The sequence below is a fragment of the Drosophila melanogaster genome, chromosome 2R (genome assembly GCF_000001215.4).
Source record: "Drosophila melanogaster chromosome 2R".
Classification (NCBI taxonomy): Eukaryota; Metazoa; Arthropoda; class Insecta; order Diptera; family Drosophilidae; genus Drosophila; species Drosophila melanogaster.
This window is the reverse complement of record NT_033778.4, coordinates 17,477,056-17,498,208: the sequence shown is the minus strand read 5'-3', so window position 1 is coordinate 17,498,208 and position 21,153 is coordinate 17,477,056. Positions and strand designations below refer to the sequence as shown.

General features: G+C 42.9%; 4 protein-coding genes across 7 annotated transcripts, besides 1 other annotated feature; 1 reads left to right on the top strand and 3 right to left on the bottom strand.

Annotated features, from left to right (window-relative positions):
- Positions 1 to 2,210: 2,210 nt before the first annotated feature.
- CG30103 (uncharacterized protein) lies at positions 2,211 to 4,514 on the bottom strand. The gene is made up of 6 exons (NM_166233.4): positions 4,229 to 4,514; positions 4,027 to 4,168; positions 3,718 to 3,974; positions 3,382 to 3,658; positions 3,022 to 3,325; positions 2,211 to 2,966 (listed from the first exon to the last, which is right to left on the bottom strand). The coding sequence occupies exons 1-6, from the start codon at positions 4,432 to 4,434 to the stop codon at positions 2,398 to 2,400; spliced, it is 1,755 nt and encodes a 584-aa protein (NP_725682.2). The 5' UTR covers positions 4,435 to 4,514; the 3' UTR covers positions 2,211 to 2,397.
- Positions 4,515 to 5,039: 525 nt separating this feature from the next.
- NT5E-2 (Ecto-5'-nucleotidase 2) lies at positions 5,040 to 13,207 on the bottom strand. 2 transcript variants are annotated; one of them, NM_137374.3, is made up of 7 exons: positions 13,078 to 13,207; positions 7,046 to 7,272; positions 6,844 to 6,994; positions 6,528 to 6,784; positions 6,194 to 6,470; positions 5,820 to 6,120; positions 5,040 to 5,758 (listed from the first exon to the last, which is right to left on the bottom strand). In NM_137374.3, exons 2-7 carry the CDS (start codon positions 7,267 to 7,269, stop codon positions 5,211 to 5,213), a joined length of 1,758 nt encoding a protein of 585 aa, NP_611218.1. In that variant the 5' UTR covers positions 7,270 to 7,272; positions 13,078 to 13,207; the 3' UTR covers positions 5,040 to 5,210. The 2 variants fall into 2 exon arrangements, with proteins under 2 accessions (NP_611218.1, NP_725681.1); NM_166232.2 differs by having other exon boundaries at positions 13,180 to 13,207.
- Positions 7,538 to 12,231: a mobile genetic element.
- CG43110 (uncharacterized protein) lies at positions 11,989 to 20,644 on the top strand. Of its 2 annotated transcripts, none has more exons than NM_001299603.1 (7): positions 11,989 to 14,387; positions 14,469 to 14,511; positions 14,572 to 14,717; positions 14,776 to 15,303; positions 15,370 to 15,418; positions 15,484 to 15,590; positions 15,645 to 20,644. In NM_001299603.1, exons 1-7 carry the CDS (start codon positions 14,183 to 14,185, stop codon positions 16,016 to 16,018), a joined length of 1,452 nt encoding a protein of 483 aa, NP_001286532.1. In that variant the 5' UTR covers positions 11,989 to 14,182; the 3' UTR covers positions 16,019 to 20,644. The 2 variants fall into 2 exon arrangements, with proteins under 2 accessions (NP_001286532.1, NP_001246396.1); NM_001259467.2 differs by having other exon boundaries at positions 14,157 to 14,387; positions 15,645 to 16,211.
- On the bottom strand, positions 16,091 to 20,051 carry veil. 2 transcript variants are annotated; one of them, NM_001299604.1, is made up of 8 exons: positions 19,940 to 20,051; positions 19,701 to 19,820; positions 18,150 to 18,392; positions 17,942 to 18,092; positions 17,621 to 17,877; positions 17,264 to 17,558; positions 16,896 to 17,193; positions 16,091 to 16,834 (listed from the first exon to the last, which is right to left on the bottom strand). In NM_001299604.1, the coding sequence occupies exons 3-8, from the start codon at positions 18,383 to 18,385 to the stop codon at positions 16,272 to 16,274; spliced, it is 1,800 nt and encodes a 599-aa protein (NP_001286533.1). In that variant the 5' UTR covers positions 18,386 to 18,392; positions 19,701 to 19,820; positions 19,940 to 20,051; the 3' UTR covers positions 16,091 to 16,271. The 2 variants fall into 2 exon arrangements, with proteins under 2 accessions (NP_001286533.1, NP_611217.1); NM_137373.3 differs by lacking the exons at positions 19,701 to 19,820; positions 19,940 to 20,051 and adding an exon at positions 19,030 to 19,062.
- Positions 20,645 to 21,153: the final 509 nt, after the last annotated feature.

Sequence of the window (21,153 nt, the reverse complement as noted above, 5' to 3'; positions counted from 1 at the left end):
CGGAGGATGGGTTGGGGTTCCAACTGGGATGACTGCTATGGCTGCGATGGCTAACTGGCAATCAAAGTGGAGGAGGCTGAATTGGGGACACAGAAGGAGTCCATGGAGGAGGTATGGAGGTGGAGCTGCTCTTCCTTCGGCTGTTGCTTCACGTCATTTCAAATTCCATGTCAAAAGGTGAAGCCAATTCAACGTTTCTAGCGAACCGGGCAACAAAATCACGACCAGCACAACAACAGGAATAACTGGCAACAATGGCAACCTAACCGCATCAACACGAAAATCACATCTGTTGGCGATTTCGGGTGCGGGGTCTCCAATGATTTTCACTAATTTGTGAGTCGCGCAACTCATTGACCCATGCATGATCTGCTTCCAGTTCCACACACACAAAATAAAAAAAAATAAAATGTATAAAAAAAACACAACCATGTCTCAATTCGATATAGAACAGATGCTCAGTATCTGTATACTAGGATTGCCGGTAATGCCCGAACAAATGGCGCGCGATCTTCTATTCTCATGTCGCTAATACGGCCATTAGACCTAAACGGTTCCAACTTAAAGAGAAGGAGGTGGAGATGACGGAGTACAGAGGCCGGGAACCAAGCAGGAAACCAAGAAGCATTCTTAATGAAGGGAATCAAATAGAAATGAAAGAAAGACGGAAGTAGACTTTTATGTGCAGACACATCGGCCCGGCCAAGATTATAGCCAAGTTAGAACGGGCAGTGGGGTTCATTTGCGAAATTGAAATGCCACTGCCAACCTTTATGCGGGTGTGGATGTGGATGTAATGTGGATGTGGCTGGTGTGGGTGTGGATGTAGCTATGGGAATAGCAATGGTATGGTATACACTCGGGTTCAAGAACCCCTCTGAGCCATGACTAACCGAATGACTGATAGGCGAGTACCAGGTGCCGACTGTAGCGTGTTGCCGCTCCAAAGTGCCCGATTCTGCACTTGACCGCTGTCCGAGAAACGGACGCGGTATATGGGGCCACATAATTACATGCCAGCTCCCGCTGACCCGCCCCCATTTCCCGCCCTTCTTACCCTTTTCACCAACAGTGAGAAAAACTATGAGAATACTACTCGGTTAGTTGCATAAAATAGTTGTTGAAAATTTTAGTTCATCTTGCATATAAACCGAGATTTTATCTTGACCACAGATTTCTCTCAATTTAAATTCGACTCTTGTTCCAATTGTAGGATATATGTATAATTGGACAACAATTTTTTCTCTGTGCACGCAATTCCCTGGCGAAATGCCGACAGTAGATAGTGTTTGTGTCGCCTACGATCGAGTTGGACATGGATGTGGATGCGGATGTGGATGCAGTGTGTGTGCCCGTCCATGATGTGTATGTGCTTCTCACGACAGAACTCTGGGGCTGCAGTTGCAGCCGGAGATGGAGATGGAGCTAAATCTGAAGCTGGAACACGCCGACAGTAGCAGACATTGGAGCCACAGCCTGGATACCGAGGAGGATCAGGGGGAATCAATGGGGCAAGGGAGCGATGCAGGGGCGGCTAACACGAGCTTGATGACTATTATGTGGGCAGAGGTCGGCGGGGTCGGTGCGCCGTGAACTTCTCATGAAAAGCCTAACCATGGGGAATTTAATAGTGCTTAGCACCAGCAGAAGACACCCGAGAACGAGACCAGAACCGCCAGCAATAAAGACAGGGTCGGAAGCCCGGAGACTCTGAACTACAGACCGAAGAGAACCAAGACCGAGCCACAGATACAGATACAAATGCTGATTGGTGGTAGCCTTCATTTGGCAGTCAATTACGGGCAGCCGGAGTAGTAGTAGAGGAATCATGCTGGTAGCACCTGGCAATATGAATATGCTTGAGCCACTCCACTGATCAGTCAAAGTCAGAATTAAAGTTGGGGAAGCTCACGATGTGCCTTTAACATCTTAAAAGCTAGCATTTGTTTAGGTTCGGTCTTAGAATATTTTATTTGAGCGAATCACGTTTGATGACAACAATTAACAAAGAAAAAGTCAAAGAAAGCATGCTTTTAGTAGAGAAATTTCCATAATTTGAACTTTGTGGTTTATACGGACAGAGTAAGAGTTTTAGCTTCTCTATTGACTTATGACTTATGATCGTTATCAATAATATAATATAATATATATATAGGTAATACAAACAATTAATAGTATATTAAACTCAAATAATTCAAACCGTATAATCTAGATGTACTATGTATATAATTAAACTTTAGACAACTTTGCTCATTTTTGCATACATACATATAGAAAAGGTTCACAACAGACTAAGTCACTAATCGGTGTTCTAAGCGATTGCGCAATAGACAAAAACAGAGAGCTAATACTAATGATAATGATGCCCCATGGAGACGCAATCCGTACGTGGAAAGACTAGACAACGAGAAATCGGTGACAAAAGTACAAAAAGCTGAGTATTAAGTTGGGTTCAAGAGACATGTAGCCCGAGTTGGCGATGTGCTTATGCTGCACATATTGGCGATCCTCCCGTTCCGGATAGATAACCTTGTGCTCCTGCAGATACTGGATGACAGCCATGCGATCAAGTATCGTCATATTTTCCACTTCCGGTCGCTTTGGATCGACGAAACTGTAGCCCTCGCCGCCATTCAATAGAAATGATGTTACTACCACACCGTAATACCCATTCGTATCAACGGCCTCGTAGTGGGGAATCTGGCAATCGGAGCACAGGGCACGGATTTCCGTGATCCTTTCGCCCTTGGGCAAACTGTGGTTGAACTTGAGCCGAAGACCCGAAACCTGTAAATGGGCACTGGTCATGTGTTTGCTACGCATTTGGGCTGAATGCTCCAGCGCCTTCATCAGTTGACTACCACTGATCCTGGTGTAATAGAGATCTTGGCTGAAGGGTAGCACTGTGACCACATCAGCCTCCGTAATGGCGCCCGTCTCCCCAGGGTCAATCGAGGCTCTAATAGCTAGTTATTTCCAATTACAATGGTTGTACTATGGAAGCTAGATCCAATCACTTACCGCCCGCATTGATGAGTCCAATGGAAGCATCTGTCCAAGAACTTCTATCCGCCATCGTTTGCACTACTCTCGCATACACAAAGCTATCGGCTATGAAGTTTCCAAAATTGCACTCACTATAACCACAACTCTTCCGATCGCCATTCAAATAAACGGATGTGGTGCCCACCACATGGCGCTCCATATCATCGATCACCTGGCGGTACAGTTGAAGAAAATCTTGAACATCTTTTCGGGGATGAAAACGATTATTCAATAAAATGGGGCTACCCTTGAAACTAAGCAGATTTCCACCATTGTCGAACTGTAAAATGGAAACTTATACGATTTATATGATACATTTGAGGTTTTATATCCTACTTCTAGGGAAAGATTTCCCAAATATTTCGTATAAGCATAGGCCTGAACAACGGGCACTTTCCTGCCATCGGGCTTTACCACTATTGTGGGATAGGGACCTTCCGAAACTTCCTTACTCGGTGCCTTTCCCGAATAGAGAAACGTGTGCGACTGACCACCGACGACGATATCCACGTCCGGACACCGCTTGGCTATTTCCATATCTTTCTCGTAGCCAGAATGTCCCAAAGCAATGATGATATCGATGCCTTGACCCTTAAGTTTCTTTGTTTCCTTACTGCAATAAAATGTTAAAATGAAGTATTTAGCACATGCAGTAAACGCTATCTAGTTTACTTGATGGCGGGCACCTCCCGTTTAAATATCACATTACTTGGTTGGGTTCGCTCCTTGGTATCCGGTCTTATGTAGCCCACTATGCCGATCTTACGATTACCCTTTGTGATAACCAAGGAAGTCACTAGATTAGCGTTTTCCGCAAGTTTAGGTTCATTTATCAGGTTTATATTGCTGCTGACCATTGGAAAAGTAATGGTATTTAGAAATTCGGCCAAGGCATCTGTTCCATCGTCAAGTTCGTGAACTCCAAGGGCCTGCAAAGGGATCATTGCAAATTGATTTTATAAACAATTGGGCAATCAGTACCATGGCGTCGGGAGCCAGAAAATTTAGCATTCGGGCCACCATTTTTCCTCGATAAACCGAAAACCAGGAAGTACCTTGAAAGGAATCGCCACCGTTTAAGTAAATAACCGGATCAGTTGCAGTATTTCTTGCTGCTGAAACTCTGAAATAAATATTTTCACCTAGTAAGCATTAGGATTACTCCCAAGTCAGGAATACTTACGCTTCCGCCACTCGTCCAAATCCCCCGAAGCAAATACCCATTGCATCGTCGACAGTCTTGCACCTTCCACCTGTGTCGGAAATGGGGTCGAACCTGGAGTGCATGTCATTCGTGTGTAAGAGGGTGAATTTGAAACCACTGATCCAGTCCAGGAAGAACAGGATCAGCGAGAGAAAAAACCACCATTGTGGAGTAAGTGAATGCATCGTTACTAGAAACTACAAATAAATAAAGAAAAGTGACCGAAAAGCACTTGAAAACTGTGATCTGCCATTTTTGAATGCCTACTTTTAGGATGTACGATTGGGCTTGTATCCATTAGCCAAACGTAATAAAAACTTGTATCAGTTTTTTAGGGAATGTTAGTTGTATATTGAATTTGTTGAAAAAATGAATATTTGCGCATTATTTAAGTATAATCAGTTTTGTGACAACGGCATGGTAATACTGATAAATGATTGCACAATTTAAATTTTCTAGCTATCTTGCTCATAAAATTCATCCCGAAGTTAATTTAAATTTTTTATTTGTTAAGCGCAAGATTTGCGCACAAAATTTGAATTTAAACTAAAGCGCGCCAGCTACTAGTCGAAATTGGTCACACTAATAACGATGTAATGTAATATGTAACTTTTCATTTTATACTGGTAACGAGCCGCTTAGAACATATTATTAAAAATATAGTATCTTGCTAAAAGTTCATACCGAAATGAGGTAAACATTATAACGAACATAGATTTTATTCTATTAACAACACTTCTTTTGGACATACAAATGTTGAAATCATAAAATGAAAACCAAAAACCTATTTACATACGATTTTTATTATTGTAGTTTTGTGTCTACTTAAGTCAGCCTAAAACTATGCAATGGCAAACACAATTGATGAAGAAGTTCTTTTTCTAGATTCAAAATTATCGCATTATCGACGCATCAACTTTGAAGCTCATTTTAAGCATACACTCGCGATTATTTGTTTATTTTAAGCAATAATTTTTATCAGAAGGGAAGAGATAAGAAGCAGGGCTGCCGAGCCCATAAGTGTACTGGATGCATTAATGAAAATAATACGACCCTCGATCTCGGGATAGACATAGTCACGCTGGTTCAGATATTGGGATACCGCCTCGAGATCGTTATTTTGCAGGCGCTGTGGTTGGTGGGCTGAGTCCCTCATTACATGTCCATCGCCACCATCTAGCAGGAACTCTCCCAGGACGACATTGTAGATGGCAGTATCATTCAGATCACTATAGGTGGGCACTCGGCAGGCGGCACATCGAACCTGCACGGAAACCACTCGCTGACCCTCGGGCTTGTTCGAATTGAAAACCACACGGATTCCGGACACCTGCAGGAAGCCACCGTCCGAATCTTTGCCTCTCAGGGCAGCTCCATGCTCTAAGGCTCGACGAATAGTGCTACCCGTCATGGGCACCATATAGAGCTTATTACCCCAGGGCAGAACGGAAAGGATATCGTTGTCGGTGATGGCGCCATCCGATCGCTTTTCAATGGAGCTGCGAATGCCTAATGGACAGAAGTGTTTCTTATTTTCCACTAACAAACGGAGCATGTGCGTCCAACTTACCTCCGCCCTGCATTATAGAAATGGCAGCATCTGTCCAGAAATCACCGCCCTGCTCCTCCATCAGGCGACTAAACACCATTGCATCGGCTATCAGATTGCCCAGGTTGCACTCCTCGGCCCGGCAAACCGCCTTGTTGCCCTCCAGATGAACCTTGGTGTGCCCGACGACCGACTTCTCCAGCCTGGTGACATTCGGACGAAAGACCTCCAATAGATCGAGAAGGTCCTGCTCCTGAGCCACTGAAGCATTGAGCAGGATGGGAGATCCATCCCACTGGATGAGGTTGCCATCGGCATCAAACTGGATATACAAGTAACGTAGTTGATTAATGACCAGCTTATTCCTTTCATAAAGCTTTTACTTAAGTGCTTACCTGTACATGCAGTTTTCCCAAATATTTGGTATACGCATAGGCCTGCACAACGGGAACCTCCTTGCCACTGTTCTGCTTGACCATCGTTGGATACGGTCCATCTATGTGCTCCGCATCCGGCTGGGCACCGGTGTAGAGAAAGGTGTTCGTATGGCCACCAATGACAATATCCACCTCCGGACAGTTCTTGGCTATCTCCAGATCCTTCAAATAACCCGAGTGGCCAAGAGCGATAATGATTTTGATGCCCTGTGCCTTCAGTTTTTTTGCTTCAACACTTTGGAGTAATATTTTCAAATTAAGTACAATGGATTTAAATGTTTCCTGCACTCACTTAATGGACTCCACCTCCTCGTTGAACTCCACATCCATGTTGAGAGTAAGTTTTTTGGTATCTGGAGTCAAATAACCTATGACACCGACCTTAGTGCCATTGGTCTCCAGAATGGCGGAGTTAGCCAAGTGCCAAGTGGCCTTCAGTTGGGGAACCTTGCTTAGGTCCAGATTACAGGCGAGTACAGGAAAGGTGACCTCGTTGAGGAAGGGTATTAGACCCTCTACTCTCTCATCAAACTCATGATTGCCCAAGGACTACAAATAATGTAGCATTGAAGATATTTTGTCAGCGAAATTAAGGCAAAATTATATACTATAGCATCCGGTTTCAATTTGTTAAGGAAAGCACTGGCGATTTTGTCCTTGAAAATAGTAAACCAAGAGGTTCCAGTGTAGGTATCACCAGCATTTAAGTACAATACGGAGGTACCGCCCTCCTGAGCCTCCTTACGATACTTTCGAACTCTAAAAAACAAATTTGATAAAAGGATACCATACTGCGGATGGATAACTCACTCGTGGGCCACCCTGGCGAATCCTCCATAGCATTTATTCGTATGTACATCCTCCGGTGGGCAGGTGCCGCTATTAACGCTCGTCTGATCGAAACGGGCATGCATATCATTATTATGGAGGATGATGAACTCGGTGGCCACTTTGGGATGGCTCAAAATTGGATTGGCCCGTGTCCAATGGGCCAGGACGATCACGAAGATCCCGCAAAGCCAACGTGACTGCATCTTCTATACAATTGGGAATAAAAGTTGAGATTTTCATTATTGCCCAGCGAATAGCTTATATCAACAAAATCCAAAAGCAGTTGACAAGTGTTTTGCGACAATTTGTATGGTCCCATATAACTATAATTGCTTTACAACAGAAATTATAAAGTCTTGCGGATTGCGATATCATTATCTTAGGTGAAGCTTAATGTTGTTGTTTCAAAATTAATTACAATTTATCCAACTGATTGAGTTCGCCTCTGCTACGAACGTGCTGTCTAAACAATTTTTTTTTTTTTTTTATTTTACTTTGCTTTTATTTATTGAATCTTCTTGTATAAGAACTAACAATAAGTTTAAAAATCTTAACTATAACAAGTATTTTTTGAACAGTTGTATTATTTTTCCAACTGTTCTATGTTTAAACGGCCCTAATAATTTATTCGCTGGGTTGGTAGGTCCTTTCGCCGGAGACGGGAACGGCTGCTGAGCTGGATTAGACCTCGCGCTAGGTGGTTGGGGTGCGTGTGAAGCTTGCTATGGTATTTTTCCTTAAGTTCCGTGATTGCGTTGGTAACTGATGGGATATTTAAGTCTCTTTGGATGTTTTCACTCCGAACGTACCACGGTGCCCCAGTGATGGTTCTCAGAATCTTTGATTGTGCTCGCTGAATGATGTCAATATTGCTGTTGCTGGCATTGCCCCATAACTGTGAGCCATAGGTCCAGATTGGTTTCAATATAGAATTGTAGAGCAAGACCTTGTGATCTAGGCTGAGCGGAGAACCAGAGTTGATGAGCCAGTGTAAGTTGTTGGCTTTGAGTTTAAGTTGGGTTTTTTTGGCTTCAATGTGCCTGCGCCATGTGAGTCTTCTGTCTAGGTGTACTCCTAGGTACGTTACCTCGTCTGCTTTCGGGAGTGGTATGCTGTTCAACAAGAGCGGAGGACAGTCTTGTCTGTTTAGCGTAAACGTCACGTGCTTGCATTTTTGCTCGTTTACTTTTATTCGCCAGTCAGAGAGCCACTTCTCAATGTCGATGAGGTACAGTGCCAACTGTGCTGTAGCTTGGATAGGGGACCTTGAACGGCTAAGGATAGCTGTATCGTCGGCAAATGTGGATACCGTTAAGCGACTATTTGTAGGGATGTCGGCTGTATAGATGAGGTATAAGGTTGGCCCAAGAACGCTGCCTTGGGGGACTCCAGCCTCAATTGTATGAACAGTGGAAGTGGCAGTGTTGCACCGCACTGCAAACTTTCTGTCATAGAGGTAAGACTTTAGAAGTTTGTGTGTGCTTTCGGGTAGGGATGTTTTAATTTTAAACATTAGGCCGTCGAGCCAGACTTTGTCGAATGCTTGGGATACGTCTAAAAATACTGCTGTACAGTATTCGCGATATTCAAATGCAGTTCTTATTTCCGTTGTAATACGATTCACCTGTTCAATGGTTCCGTGGCTTTCGCGAAATCCAAATTGGTGGGCTGGGATTATATTGTGGTATATCAGATGTTGATTAAGTCGGATCAGCAGGCATTTTTCGAATAGTTTCGAAATGCATGAGAGTAGACTTATTGGTCTGTAAGATGAAGCGACTGTGTGGTTCTTACCAGGCTTTGGAATCATTATGATCTTCATCATCTTCCATCGTTGTGGAAAGTAACCAAGTTTGGTGATGGCATTAAAGAGCTTGGTTATGTAGCGAACTGCAGAATGTGGCAGCTGGATGATCATTTCCGGTGTTATAAGGTCGTAGCCGGGGGATTTTTTCGGGCTGAGATTGTCTTTGATTATTTTAGTTATTTCTTTAGGACGAAACACAATTGGGGTGTGTTGCTGATGGCGGTTTACGGGATAGGACGGTAGCGCGAATGTGCTAGTAGCCTGGTTTGGCGTGAACACATTTTGTAGGTGAGCGGCAAATGTGTTGGCTCTGTCTTCATCACTACGGGCCCAGCCACCTGATGAATTCCTTATCGGCAAAACGGTTTCAGTCGGTGGGCGAAGAGTTGAGTGGGCTCGCCACAGTGACTTTTGTTTTGTGCCTGTTGGTGTGAGTTGCTCTATGTATCGGCGCTGATCGTCGTCCTCTTCTTGTTTCAGAGCGTTGGCCAGTTTCCGTGTGGCTACTTTTAGCTTTTGTTTTGCAGTTGGGGATCTGGAAGATTGCCATTCTCTGCGTAAGCGACGTTTTACGTGGACGAGTTGCTCGATTTGTACGTTGGTCTTTTTTGAATTAATTGTATTATTTGTTATTTTGGGTGTTGCAGTAAGAGCTGCTGCAGTAAGGATGGATTGCAATGCACACGTGCAGCTCTCTATATCAGATTCAGTATTGAGTTTTGGGCTTAGCTCAATATGTGAACTTATATATTTTTTATACCTGAGCCAGTTTGTTTTGCTAGAGGTCAATCTGGTTGGTGGTTTCACGTTTTCTGCGTATCGGCGGAGGTGAATTAGTACAGGCGAGTGATCAGATGAGAGATCCGGCAGACATTCAGCTTTAACCAAACTGCGGGAAATATTTTTCGTAACTGCGAAGTCGATCAGGTCTGGCAGCTTATTGAGGTCTGATGGCCAGTATGTAGGACTCCCGGGGGAAACATGGTCAAGTTTATTAGTGGCTTTTATTATCGTCTTATAAAGCTGTTTTCCTTTTGGGTTCACAAGTCGCGATCCCCAGTGAGTATGTTTAGCGTTGTAGTCGCCTGCTGCAATGAAGTGTGGCCCTAGTGCTTGGAAGAAATCCAGGAATTGAGCTTCTAATACTGTGAAACGGGGGGGGCAGTATACGGCCGCTAGTGTAAGGAGAGTGTTGTCATCCAGCTGAATGTTGATAGATGTGGCCTGAAGATGATTTTCCGCAAATTCTTTGTAAAAGTGGTGCTTCATACGGTTCCTTATGAGTATGGCGGTGCCACCGTGTGCTTTTCCGTCGGGATGATTTGTACCGTAGAAATGGTAGTCTCTTATTTGAAAATTGTATTTGCTTGTGAGATGAGTTTCCGAAAGAAGCATTACGTCGATATGCTTCTCATGTAGGAATTGAGCTAGGTCAAGTTTGCGCTGTGAGACGCCATTGGCGTTCCACGTAGCTATGCGTAAGGTAGCCATTATTTATTTGATTGTTGGGCTACAAGCATTTGTATCAAAAGGTTTTGATTACGCATCATGTCTTGAATGGTGGTCTTCATAAATGTCATAAATTCCATCATGCTCTGTTGTAAGGCTTGCATCATAGCTTCAGTTTTTGTTTCCTGCTGCGCAGCTGGGTGATAGTTTTGTTGTGTGTCTAATTTTGTGTGCACTTCATGTGGAGTTCGGGAGTTTTGGGTTGGAGGCGTCATACCTGATTTTAAAACGTTAGCAAATGTTGTCTTGTTAGTGTTGAATGTAGGCCAGGGAGCGAAACTAGCTGCTTTCGAGAAAATTACTTCAGGATTTGTCTCTGATGGTATCAGGGTAGCTGATCCTTGGTGTGCCCGCGCCGTGTTCATTCTTTTGTGAAGACGGATTTTCAGCTCTTTGTAGATTGGACAGCCTCTGTAGTTTGCTGTGTGATTGCCCCCGCAGTTATTACATTTTTTCTCGCATGCATTTTCTTTGTTAATTTGACACTGTTTGGAGTCGTGGAGATCTCCACAGACTACGCACACCGGGCGAAGTGTACAATATGACCTCGTGTGGCCATACTCTTGGCAGTTTGTACATTGTACAGGAGCGTTGCGTTTGTGCGGCTCTTCTACCGTGATCCTACGGTGCAAAAGGAGCTGGAGTTTGTAAATTGGGTGAACCTCGTTTTTTCTAGGAGGCTTGTTTTCTGGTTCAAGCTCAATCTTGAAGAGTGGTTGGGGCTGCCTGTTTCTGTTTTTGATATTGAACACGTTTTTGGCGTAAAATCCCTTTTCCTTTAGCGCCTCAGTTATCTCTTCGGGCGTAACATCAGACTCAATGCCCTTCAGGACTACTTGCAGGCCCTTGCTGCTTTTAAGCTGGTAGGTGTAGAAGCCTATTTTTTGTGCGGTAAAATAGTTTGTGACTTTTCTGTAGTCGTCCTCCGTTTTCGTCTGAAGTTTGATTTCGTTGATAGTACCTCTTACGAGGGGAGTTATATGAAAGCTATCTTTCCCAATAAGGCCAATCAAAGTATTTACAAGACGGCTTGTGCTCTTCTCGCGGATGTATATTGGCGGAGGCTTTGTTTTCTTCGGTTCGATATCAACGGATCCCAGCGGCACGTCCTCAGCGGTATCTACCAGCAAGGCAAATCTGTTGGTATTTGCAGGGGCTACATTTTTGATCAAGGTAGAGTTATCGCGTGTATTTTTCGGCTTGTTTCCCAAATCTGAATTTTCCGGGCTGAGCTTTCGCTTTATTGTAATGTAGCGGTCCATTCCAGTCTGCCAGGTCGACCCAGCTTTTTTGTTTACGTTTTCGTTTTGTTTTGCTGGCAGTGCAGCAGTACCGTTTATTGCTAGCGGTTTTGCTTTCGCTGACTTAGTCAGACCGTGAGCGGGTGCAGCCGATGACGAGGCAGAGCGGGCTGCCGGTCCCTCTCCAGCTGTTGTTGTTGGAGGTAGCGGGGCTTCTGTTGGAGCCAATAGAGCGGGAGAGCAGGAGCGCGCTCTTTCTTGATTTGTTGGTAGAAGAAGGTTTCCTGGGCTATGGGTTATTGACCGCTCGATGTCTGCGTTTGGGATTGTCGGTGAGACGTAGGAGAAGTACGCGTTGTTGCGCTGAATTGAGAGTCGGCGTTCGTCATGCTCGCGCTGACGCTGGGCGCGAGTGTCATTCTGACTCATAGTTTTATTATTTAAGATAACAATTCACTATGTATTTAAGCGATCTTGCATCGCATAGAGCGTCTCTTTCGCTTTCAGATTTTTTATTTAGTTTATTTTATTTGGCGTTCACTTCACTCAAAACAACCGATTTTGTGCGGAGCACGATAAAAACGTCTTCACACGTCGGCGATCGAATTATATTGTCTAAACAATGAGCAGAAATTAATTAAAATTCTAGTTATTCGCAACAGCAGACGATTTGCAAATAAGTTTCTGTAGAAACATGCATATCTTCAACAGTCCGCAAATGATAAACATATCTTGTTTACTCAGCGCCGGTGAAGTACAAAATGATCTATTCGAAAGTGTCACAACAGAATTAAAGCAGAAACAAGTGCAAAAATAACCATACAATTTACTCATGCGGAGTGGCTAATTAATTTGCTTATAAAGCACAAAAATATCACTTGGAGCATGAAAGCTAGGGTCAACCTAAAAACAGTGGGCGCCACAAGATTTCGCACAGTTCAGAAATTTCCCATTCGATTGGAAATGAAATTCGATTTCAACGTGCCTTTTCATCCTTCCTTAGAAAAAACAAAGTGCAAAAATTTGAGAAAAGCCAGACGTGCAAGTTGTAAATAGAAAAACAAATAAAAGTAATTGTATAATTTATGCATCGCGTAAAAACAAATGGACTAGAAATGGAACCACTAGTTTTGAGGCTAATTTGGATGGATTATCCATTTATGAATCTGCAGATACATAAAAAAAAACACATATTTCAGCAAATTTTCCGGATTTGGAGGTTTGTCTCTACATATATCGGCACTTTTGTGGTGCGTTCTCATAATGGAACTATTTATGGATCCGGTGTTTCTTTAGTTGCATTGGAAATAATATCAAATTGCACCTTAATACCACGCGCGGGCAATTCACTTGATATAATTTTTTTGTGGAATGCTAATATTAAAAAACTTTCTAAGGTCACAATTGTAACTGAATTTGGTTAGAATTCTATCAGCACTTCGATACGTTATTACCAGTTGCTGTGGGCAATGTTAGAGTTAATTGAATTCTGAACTTAATAGAACTTAAATGACGATCAGTTTCGCCATAGTTTCAGCGCTCCAAATGTGCACAACCTTTGCCGCCAATGTCCACAATCGCACTGACTTCTCCCGATTTCTGCGGTCGCTTACGCGGCCGGCTGCTCTGTTGCAGCGCAGTTCTTCTAATTATTATACATTATTTTTTATTTATACCGAATTTATTTAGTTATCTACATCCACGGGAGCATGTGTGTTGTTTGGCAAGAGTATCTATTTAAATTCACCGGCAAAAAGCATTGGAATCAGAATCCCAATCTCAGTTGCACTCGATTTCGCTCTCTTTCTCCTGAGAGTTACGTTCCGTTATGTTACGTATACGCAACGTTATGTTTACGAACTCTGGAGGTGTTCCGTTAATGTGTTATCAATTGGAAAAATTAGAATCAGCAACGTGAACTGGGAGTTTTATGTATACTCATACGAACGTATTATTCAATTAAATGAACACGAGGGACTGCAACTGACTGCCGCAGAAATAGTTGCACTCAATAAGTAATAAAACATGTTGCTGATTTTATACATATTTTACCATTAGCATTACCAATGCTAATTTATAAATAGTTTAAATCAGAATGAAATCAGGCTCGAAAGTATATAATTCATTAAATAATTATGTGTAGATGCGTAAATTTTTTTTTTTTTTTTTTTTTTTTTTTTGCTAGAAAAACGATTGTCCAAGCTGTTAAAATCAGTCAATCTGCCCATGCCTATGTCTGTCAAAACAACCAAAGTGTCAGTTTTCCGGCCTGTCATTTTCAAAAACTAGTATGTCAATAATATTTTAAAATGACGTTCGCTTATGTTTAGTTATCACTTTGTACATCGGTATTAATGAAACAATGAGTCATATTTTTTGCCAATGATTGCTGTTTCAAACAGACAACAGCTGTCAGTTGTATCAAATTATATTAGAGATAAACATTATGTTGGTGTTATTCAATTAATCAAAGGCGTTTCAAATTACGAGCTTTATGAGCTTTATGCAACTGATAAGCACTCATTTACTCTTCATTTGTGTTCTTGATCTCTGGCTGACATGACGTATCTTTTTGTGTGGATTTTTTTGTGCTCATTGGGATCTTGCCAGTTGGCGTATTCCATGTTTTTGAAGCAGCCCTGTGGAAAAACACCAGTCCCGAAAATTATTTCAGGCTCAAACGCAAGTCAACAAAGTGCTCAGTATATGGCAGGCATTTTTAATACAACACATTTGTTGTGCGGCGGCACGATTATTCACGAAGGTTCGTACTAATTATATATGCATATACATATATATTTTTATATAAAAAATACCTTGGTCCATGAGCAAATACTCTTTCCAGATTTTGTTTTAACGGTTGCTCATTGCAAAAGTACACAAACGCTGTGAGTATGAAACAAAACCCCATCTTGATAATAATAATAATATGATTTTGTCAATTAAAGATTCGTGAGACTTGGAGCGTACAACATTAATCACCCGACCGATCAGATTCGCGTAATCGAAACTATAGCCCATCCACAATACAGCAATTCCACTTATGCCAACGATATAGCCCTGGTGAAGTTGGAGAGGAGTGTGATATTTAACCGTATACTAGTGTGTTTTTTTTGAGCGATTTTCCAACGTTAAATTGTACTCATCCGCAGTTAATATTCAACCAATATGCATTCACTTGGACGCAACATTGGGCAAACAAATACGCTATTATAATGCCTTTGGATGGGGAAGAACAAGAAATGCCGAGCAAAGCGATATACTTCAAAGAATTTTTGTTAATCGAACCAACCCAATGATATGCCATCTCTATTTGGGAATGAGTCCCGATCCGAAACAGATATGTGCGACTACCGACCAAGGAGATACATGTGCCGGCGATTCTGGCGGTCCGTTGATCAGCAAAATTACTTACCAGGGGAAGAATTTCGATACACAGTTCGGGATTACCAGTTATGGCACCAGGGAATGCAATGGAGTTGGTCTCTATACCGATGTCTCACAGTATAGTGGCTGGATTGCAAATATAGTTAGGAGCAAACAGGATCGTAGTGTGGTCAGTAGGAGGAGCAACGGTATGTTTCTGTATTCTGACTGCACTGGCGATTCCATCGGATCCATTCTAATGGCAACCATCGTTGGACTTCAATACTCCGCGAAGGGTGTACTGATCACCGACCGTACGTACTGCACAGCAATCAATTGAGAGTTTTGGTTTTTTTTGAAAATTTAGTTATGAAATTTAGGCCATGTCCTAACCACTGCGGACTTTTCCCAAGACAACCCCTTCTCCTTGTGAGTCCATTGAAATGAATTCGCGAACAGCATGTTTTGCAAATTAAGATATTATATTTCCGCAGAGCCATTGTTGTGATGGGTATGGAATTCCAAGCTAGCGCGATTTTTAAGCCGTTTGCGGACATTAACATATCACTGATTAGCCTGACGCGTCGGTTGGAAAACAGAGGTAAAATTAGTTGGACAACATAGGCTGAGACATTACAGTGATTTTCTGTTGCAGGTGCATTGAGACCGATCTGCATTCTGGAAACTGCAAACATCGCTGGTTCTTTAAGAATCACTGGCACAGGTCAATATGGCTTAAGCAATTACGTTATAAATGTGCAAAGCCTTAATTGGCAGTTGTGTGAACTTGAGTTGAGGAGAAATATCGAACAGAATCAGTTTTGTGTGAAAAACACTTTCCAACCAAATGCGCTTAAGCAATTTGGTACAGCTGGCGATATATTGGTTAAAAAAATATTGAATGTTTCGGGCATGGTCCATTTCGTTCTATTGGGCTTGGTAGACGTTTCGCACAATGACGTATACGTAATAACCAGTGCTATGGCAAATGCAGAATGGATCTCGAAAATAGTAAATCAGAATGAATAGGGTATCTGGATTATCGGGCGATTTAATCGAAAACTACACAAGCAGTAAATAAATTTAAACACAATATCATTTCAGTTCTCACAACATTTATTAGCTATTTAGTTTAAGTTTGTGTGTGAAACAAGCATATATTATATTAATTAAGGGCAAACTTATCACCAATCACACTTGACTCTTTAAGTCGAAAAAATGCAATCGCATTAATAAGCTTATTTATGAATTGGGGTTCTGAAATGAGAAGCTGAAAGTGCCACTAGATGAATCTAGTTAGCAGGGAAGAGAGCAGAAGCAAGGAGATGGAGGCCACAATACCAGACGCCGATCCGGTGTCAGCCTTCTCGTGAATCACAATTCGTTCCTCGATCTCGGGATACACGAAATGGCGCTGCTTCAGGTACTCCATGGTAGCATTCAGATCGTTTCGCTGCATGCTCTCGGTGAAGGGATCCGACTCCTCGATCAGAGTGTAGCCATCGCCGCCTTCCAGCAGGAACTGGGGCACGATCACTTGGTACAGGGCCGTCTCATTGATGCTCTTGTACGTGGGCACGGCGCAGCTGGCGCATAGGGCCTGTGCGGAAACCACTCGCTTGCCCTGCTCATTGTTGTAGTTGTACACCACACGCAGTCCGGACATCTGCAGGAATCCACCATTGGAGTCCTGCAACCTCACAGACGCGGAGTGTTCCAGGGCAGCCAGAAGGGTGCTTCCGAGAATCCTTGTCACGTACAGATTATTCTCGAACGGAAGAACGGCTAAGAGGGTGGCGCCATTGATGACTCCATCATCCTTCTTATCGACGGAGCCACGGATTCCTATAAAATATGTAGATCCACGTAATTTCGAATTTCTCTAATGACACCAAATAAAACACACCTCCTCCCTGCATAAAAGCAATCGCAGTATCTGTCCAGAATTCGCCGCCCTTGTTTTCCAACACGCGACTATAGATCATGGCATCTGTCACCAAGTTGCCAAGGTTGCACTCCCTCATGCGGCAGATGTTGCCGCCCTCGAGAAACACCTTAGTGTAACCCAGAACCGTGTTCTCCAGCTCGTCCAGCTTGGGGCGGTATTCGTCTAGCAAATCCAGGAGATCCTGCTCCTGAGCTACAGAGGCATTCAGCAAAATGGGAGCGCCATCAAACTCGATCAGATTTCCCTCGGCATCAAACTGGAAATATTCGTATTACAATTATATTCAAATTTCTTTAATAATAATCCAGATAATATATAGTGCTTACCTGAACATGAATCTTTCCGAGATACTTGGTATACGCGTATGCCTGAACCACTGGTACCTTCTTGCCGCTCGCCTGCACCACTGTGGTGGGATAGGGACCTCGAACCGCCTCCGGATCAGAGTCCGTGGGATCGGCCACCGGCTGATTGGCATCTAAGAATGTGTGCGAATGGCCACCAATGACTATGTCCACCTCCGGGCAGTTCATGGCTATCTCCTGATCCTTTTGGTATCCAGAGTGACCCAAAGCGATGATGATATTGATGCCTTGAGCCTTTAGCTTTGCGGCCTCCGCACTGCGGAATAAATGAACATGCATTAACATCCTTGCTCTCCAGCGGATTTGAGCTATACCCACTTGATGGACACGATTTCCTCCTCGTACTCCACTTTGTTCCGAAAGGCAAGCACCTTGGTATCGGGCGTAAGGTAACCGATAACGCCAACCTTCACCCCATTTCTCTCGAGGATCGTCGAGTTGGCCAGCTGCTTGGCAGCCGCCATTTCCGGAACATCGGTGAGGTTCAGATTACAGGCCAAAACAGGGAATTCCACGGCATTTAGGAAGGGCACCAAACCCTCAACATTCTGATCAAACTCATGGTTGCCCAGAGACTATTGAAAGGTATATTGATGAAATATAGTAAGAGAATGCGGAAAACAATAAAATAATAGTTACAATAGCATCTGGCGATAGCTTGTTGAGGAAAGCACTGGCGATCTTGTCCTTATAGACGGTGAACCAAGCAGTTCCGGTATAGGTGTCACCTGCATTGAGATAAAACACTGGAGTTCCACCCTCCTCCGCCTCCTTGCGATACTTTCGCACCCTAGTTGAAGTTCATCAGCATGAATAGTTGAACTCTAGGCAAACTGACCGCACTTACTCGTATGCCACCCTGGCGAATCCTCCGTAGCACTGATCCGTATTGGCCTCCTCCTTGGAGCAGGTGCCACTGGTCACACTCGTCTGCTCGAATCGGGCGTGCATGTCATTGTTGTGCAGAATGATGAACTCGGCGGCAACTTCCGCCCGGGGTGCAATGGGATTCGGCTGCACAGGATGAATCAGTAGAGCCAGTAGGCAGCATGATCCGATAAGGAGACCACGGGCAGGTAACATTTTGGTGCTGGAACAATAAACACAACAATCGCTGATAAGTTATCACACACGAAGGGATGAAATGTGGGTGGATAATCTTCGGTGAATAAGCACTGATTCGCGCACGGCAACTGGTTTGTCATAATCATTGTTTTTGCACTCATGAAAATCTAAAAATTTTAATAAAAAATTAATGCACTGCCACTTAATGAAGCGTGTTTTAAGTATTAGTTCGTTTTCTTATCCGAATGGTTTTACACATGTAATGGAAACACTTCAAACGTTGTTAACCAGATTTTCTACTTAGACTGTTGAAGGTCCTTTTCGACCTTATCACCAATCCACTGCTGAGAGGCAAATATTTATCAATCACGAGCGCGCAGAAATCGCAATTTATAGTTTATTGGGTGTTTTAAATCTAATCGCCGCTTATCACTTTGCGTGTGCAAAAAAAAAACACACAAATCCCCAGCACATTCTGCTCGACAAATTTCTGCCATCGCGGTCCACTTCACTCGGTCAACTGGTTTTCGATTGAACTCGGAAACGAGCTCGAACTTCAGCTTGCTCATGGCATTGGCCTAAAAGCTAACTCGGCTCAAAAAGGCCCGATCGATGTTACTTCAGAAGCAACGAATTACCAAATACCAACGATCGCTACTCACATGCACTCGTCGCACGGTCCGCGGGCTAACTGACTGACCCACCAAATTGGCTGAGAGTGCGAGAACCGTTATTAGCCGAAAACATAAAGCCGAGTACCTTAAACAGCAAAACCGAAATTTACTGCCTCGCGAAGCGGACTGATTACGATAAGGCCTCGTATTGCGATTGCGGGTTAAATTGGCTGAGAATGACAATGCGATGCTCTTTCTGCATTACCCCATTGTATTTCGATGTTTTGGAAGCCATCGGAAGCAGACATATCGCGCGATAATCGTCGGTTATAGATCAGATAATGGTGAATTGGCTATATATTTATCTGACTCATAGCCACTCAGACAGAGGCAGGTAGTTGGCCCAACAGTTGTCTAAACACAACGTGACATTCCCACGCCGAAATATGGATTGTACTAAAAAATATATACAGTGCACGCTCGCTACGGAGAATTTACATTCGGCGTAACTCTAGCATCAAACAGCATTTACTTGTAAGTGATCTAAACACATGAATCAAAGATCACGCATTCGAAAGGATATTTTTGGAATATCTATATCTGTAATTAATATTTGCACTTTTGTTTCATAGTAAAACATTTTCACTGTCACGAAATTATATGCAACATGGTTGCTTACCTATATTTAGAGTATTTACTGTACATGTTTATTGACGCACCATTAACAACAGTCCGCCGATTGTGCCGAGTAAGCCGATCTTTGTTATTAATTTCCCGAAAATTCCAAGCAAGTGTCTTCTGCGAACTTTCAGGCACATTCGATTGATGAACAATGAGGCCTGCTTGTTGCACAGATTTATGGCCGCCAAAATGGAAGGATAGATAAATATTGGAAAGATGAATTTCACTCAACAGCCGCGTAAATTACTTTATGAGTTTACTGCGAAGTTCTACCCACACGAAATGATCACAATTGCCGGGTTTTGGGCCACAGTTCATCCCCAAATTATCCGCTGCCACTTGTCGCGTGCTTCTCAAACTGTTCAATCATATAGTATGTATAATGGCTCAATAGACACACGACAGCTGCGGCTGTGGATAATGTATTTGCTATTTACTATTTGCTGCCTGTGTTCGGGCAAATAACTCAAAAACGAAAGGGAAAGGTACAACTTTCCTGCTCGAGATGTCGCCTAAATATATCCGAAAGATACAAGATACAACAGCAATTGAGTTGGTTCGAAAATAAATAGAAGATGCTTCGGCCAAGTTTAACTGAAATGGGGAGAGGAAAACCAGCACGCAATATTACACAATGTCAAGTGTACGATAAAAATGAGATAAAAATAATATATATGATTCAATTTTGATACGCCCTTAACAACATCAAGTGCTTATCAAGTAAATAATGTGTACACACACCATTGCCGACATACTAAATGCAAATATCCAATCCATCCATATCATAAGTTCACAGACTTGACGTCTGGGCGTGATTATTTAAATGCCCCTTCCGAAATTGCGAAACAACAATTCGCTGAGATAGTGTCAAATTCGCAGCCCCAAATAAATCGAATAATGCCCAATTTCCTTGACCATAAATAAACATTTATTGCTATCAATGAGATTGTTTCTTTTTTTTTTTCTTGGGACAGGAGATTCTTCATTTATGGTGTCATCTTATATTTCAGCACTCCCCCCTTCCCCCTTCCAACAAACCCAAAATATAAATCCCTTTATTTTAAATTATGGTCATGATTACACAATGCGCGGACATAAACCATAAAGCGAATTATGTTCATTCCAAATTTTGACAGCATTATCGATTAGCATTTTGGGACCACTCCACCTTTACTACGTTAACAATCGGCAATAAAGCCGATAAGAATTGGTTCTCCATGCCAACGGAGGTAAACGTGATTTCGTTCAAACTAACTCATACCGCATACCAATTTCCATGACAACGAAATTCGAAAATTTCTCGCAGTGCTTTTAGGTGTGCACTTATCATTGCAGTGGCAGGTCAAACTAACTCGCAGGGGAAGTGCCGATCGAAGAGATGAATGTGAAGCGTGCCAGCTGCAAATGCTTATCATGGTCGGGCATACCGCACTGGGGAATCTCCTACAAATATGCACATTAAACGAATTTTGTATGCAAATACGAAAATCT

Bases quoted from the DNA above. Each gene is read 5' to 3' on its own strand.
- CG43110 (NM_001299603.1), top strand. From the start codon at position 14,183: ATGACGTATCTTTTTGTGTGGATTTTTTTGTGCTCATTGGGATCTTGC. The intron at 14,388-14,468 runs GTTCGTACTAAT...TACTCTTTCCAG, and splicing joins CGGCACGATTATTCACGAAG to ATTTTGTTTTAACGGTTGCT. The intron at 14,718-14,775 runs GTATACTAGTGT...ACTCATCCGCAG, and splicing joins GAGGAGTGTGATATTTAACC to TTAATATTCAACCAATATGC.
- NT5E-2 (NM_137374.3), bottom strand. From the start codon at position 7,269: ATGCAGTCACGTTGGCTTTGCGGGATCTTCGTGATCGTCCTGGCCCAT. The intron at 6,785-6,843 runs GTATATAATTTT...CATTATTTGTAG, and splicing joins AATTGAAACCGGATGCTATA to TCCTTGGGCAATCATGAGTT. The intron at 6,471-6,527 runs GTGAGTGCAGGA...ATTACTCCAAAG, and splicing joins GAGGAGGTGGAGTCCATTAA to TGTTGAAGCAAAAAAACTGA.
- veil (NM_001299604.1), bottom strand. From the start codon at position 18,385: ATGTTACCTGCCCGTGGTCTCCTTATCGGATCATGCTGCCTACTGGCT. The intron at 18,093-18,149 runs GTAAGTGCGGTC...AACTTCAACTAG, and splicing joins TTCGCCAGGGTGGCATACGA to GGTGCGAAAGTATCGCAAGG. The intron at 16,835-16,895 runs GTGTGTTTTATT...CATATTTTATAG, and splicing joins TGCTTTTATGCAGGGAGGAG to GAATCCGTGGCTCCGTCGAT.
- CG30103 (NM_166233.4), bottom strand. From the start codon at position 4,434: ATGCATTCACTTACTCCACAATGGTGGTTTTTTCTCTCGCTGATCCTG. The intron at 3,326-3,381 runs GTAGGATATAAA...TCCATTTTACAG, and splicing joins TGGGAAATCTTTCCCTAGAA to TTCGACAATGGTGGAAATCT. The intron at 2,967-3,021 runs GTAAGTGATTGG...GGAAATAACTAG, and splicing joins TGGACTCATCAATGCGGGCG to CTATTAGAGCCTCGATTGAC.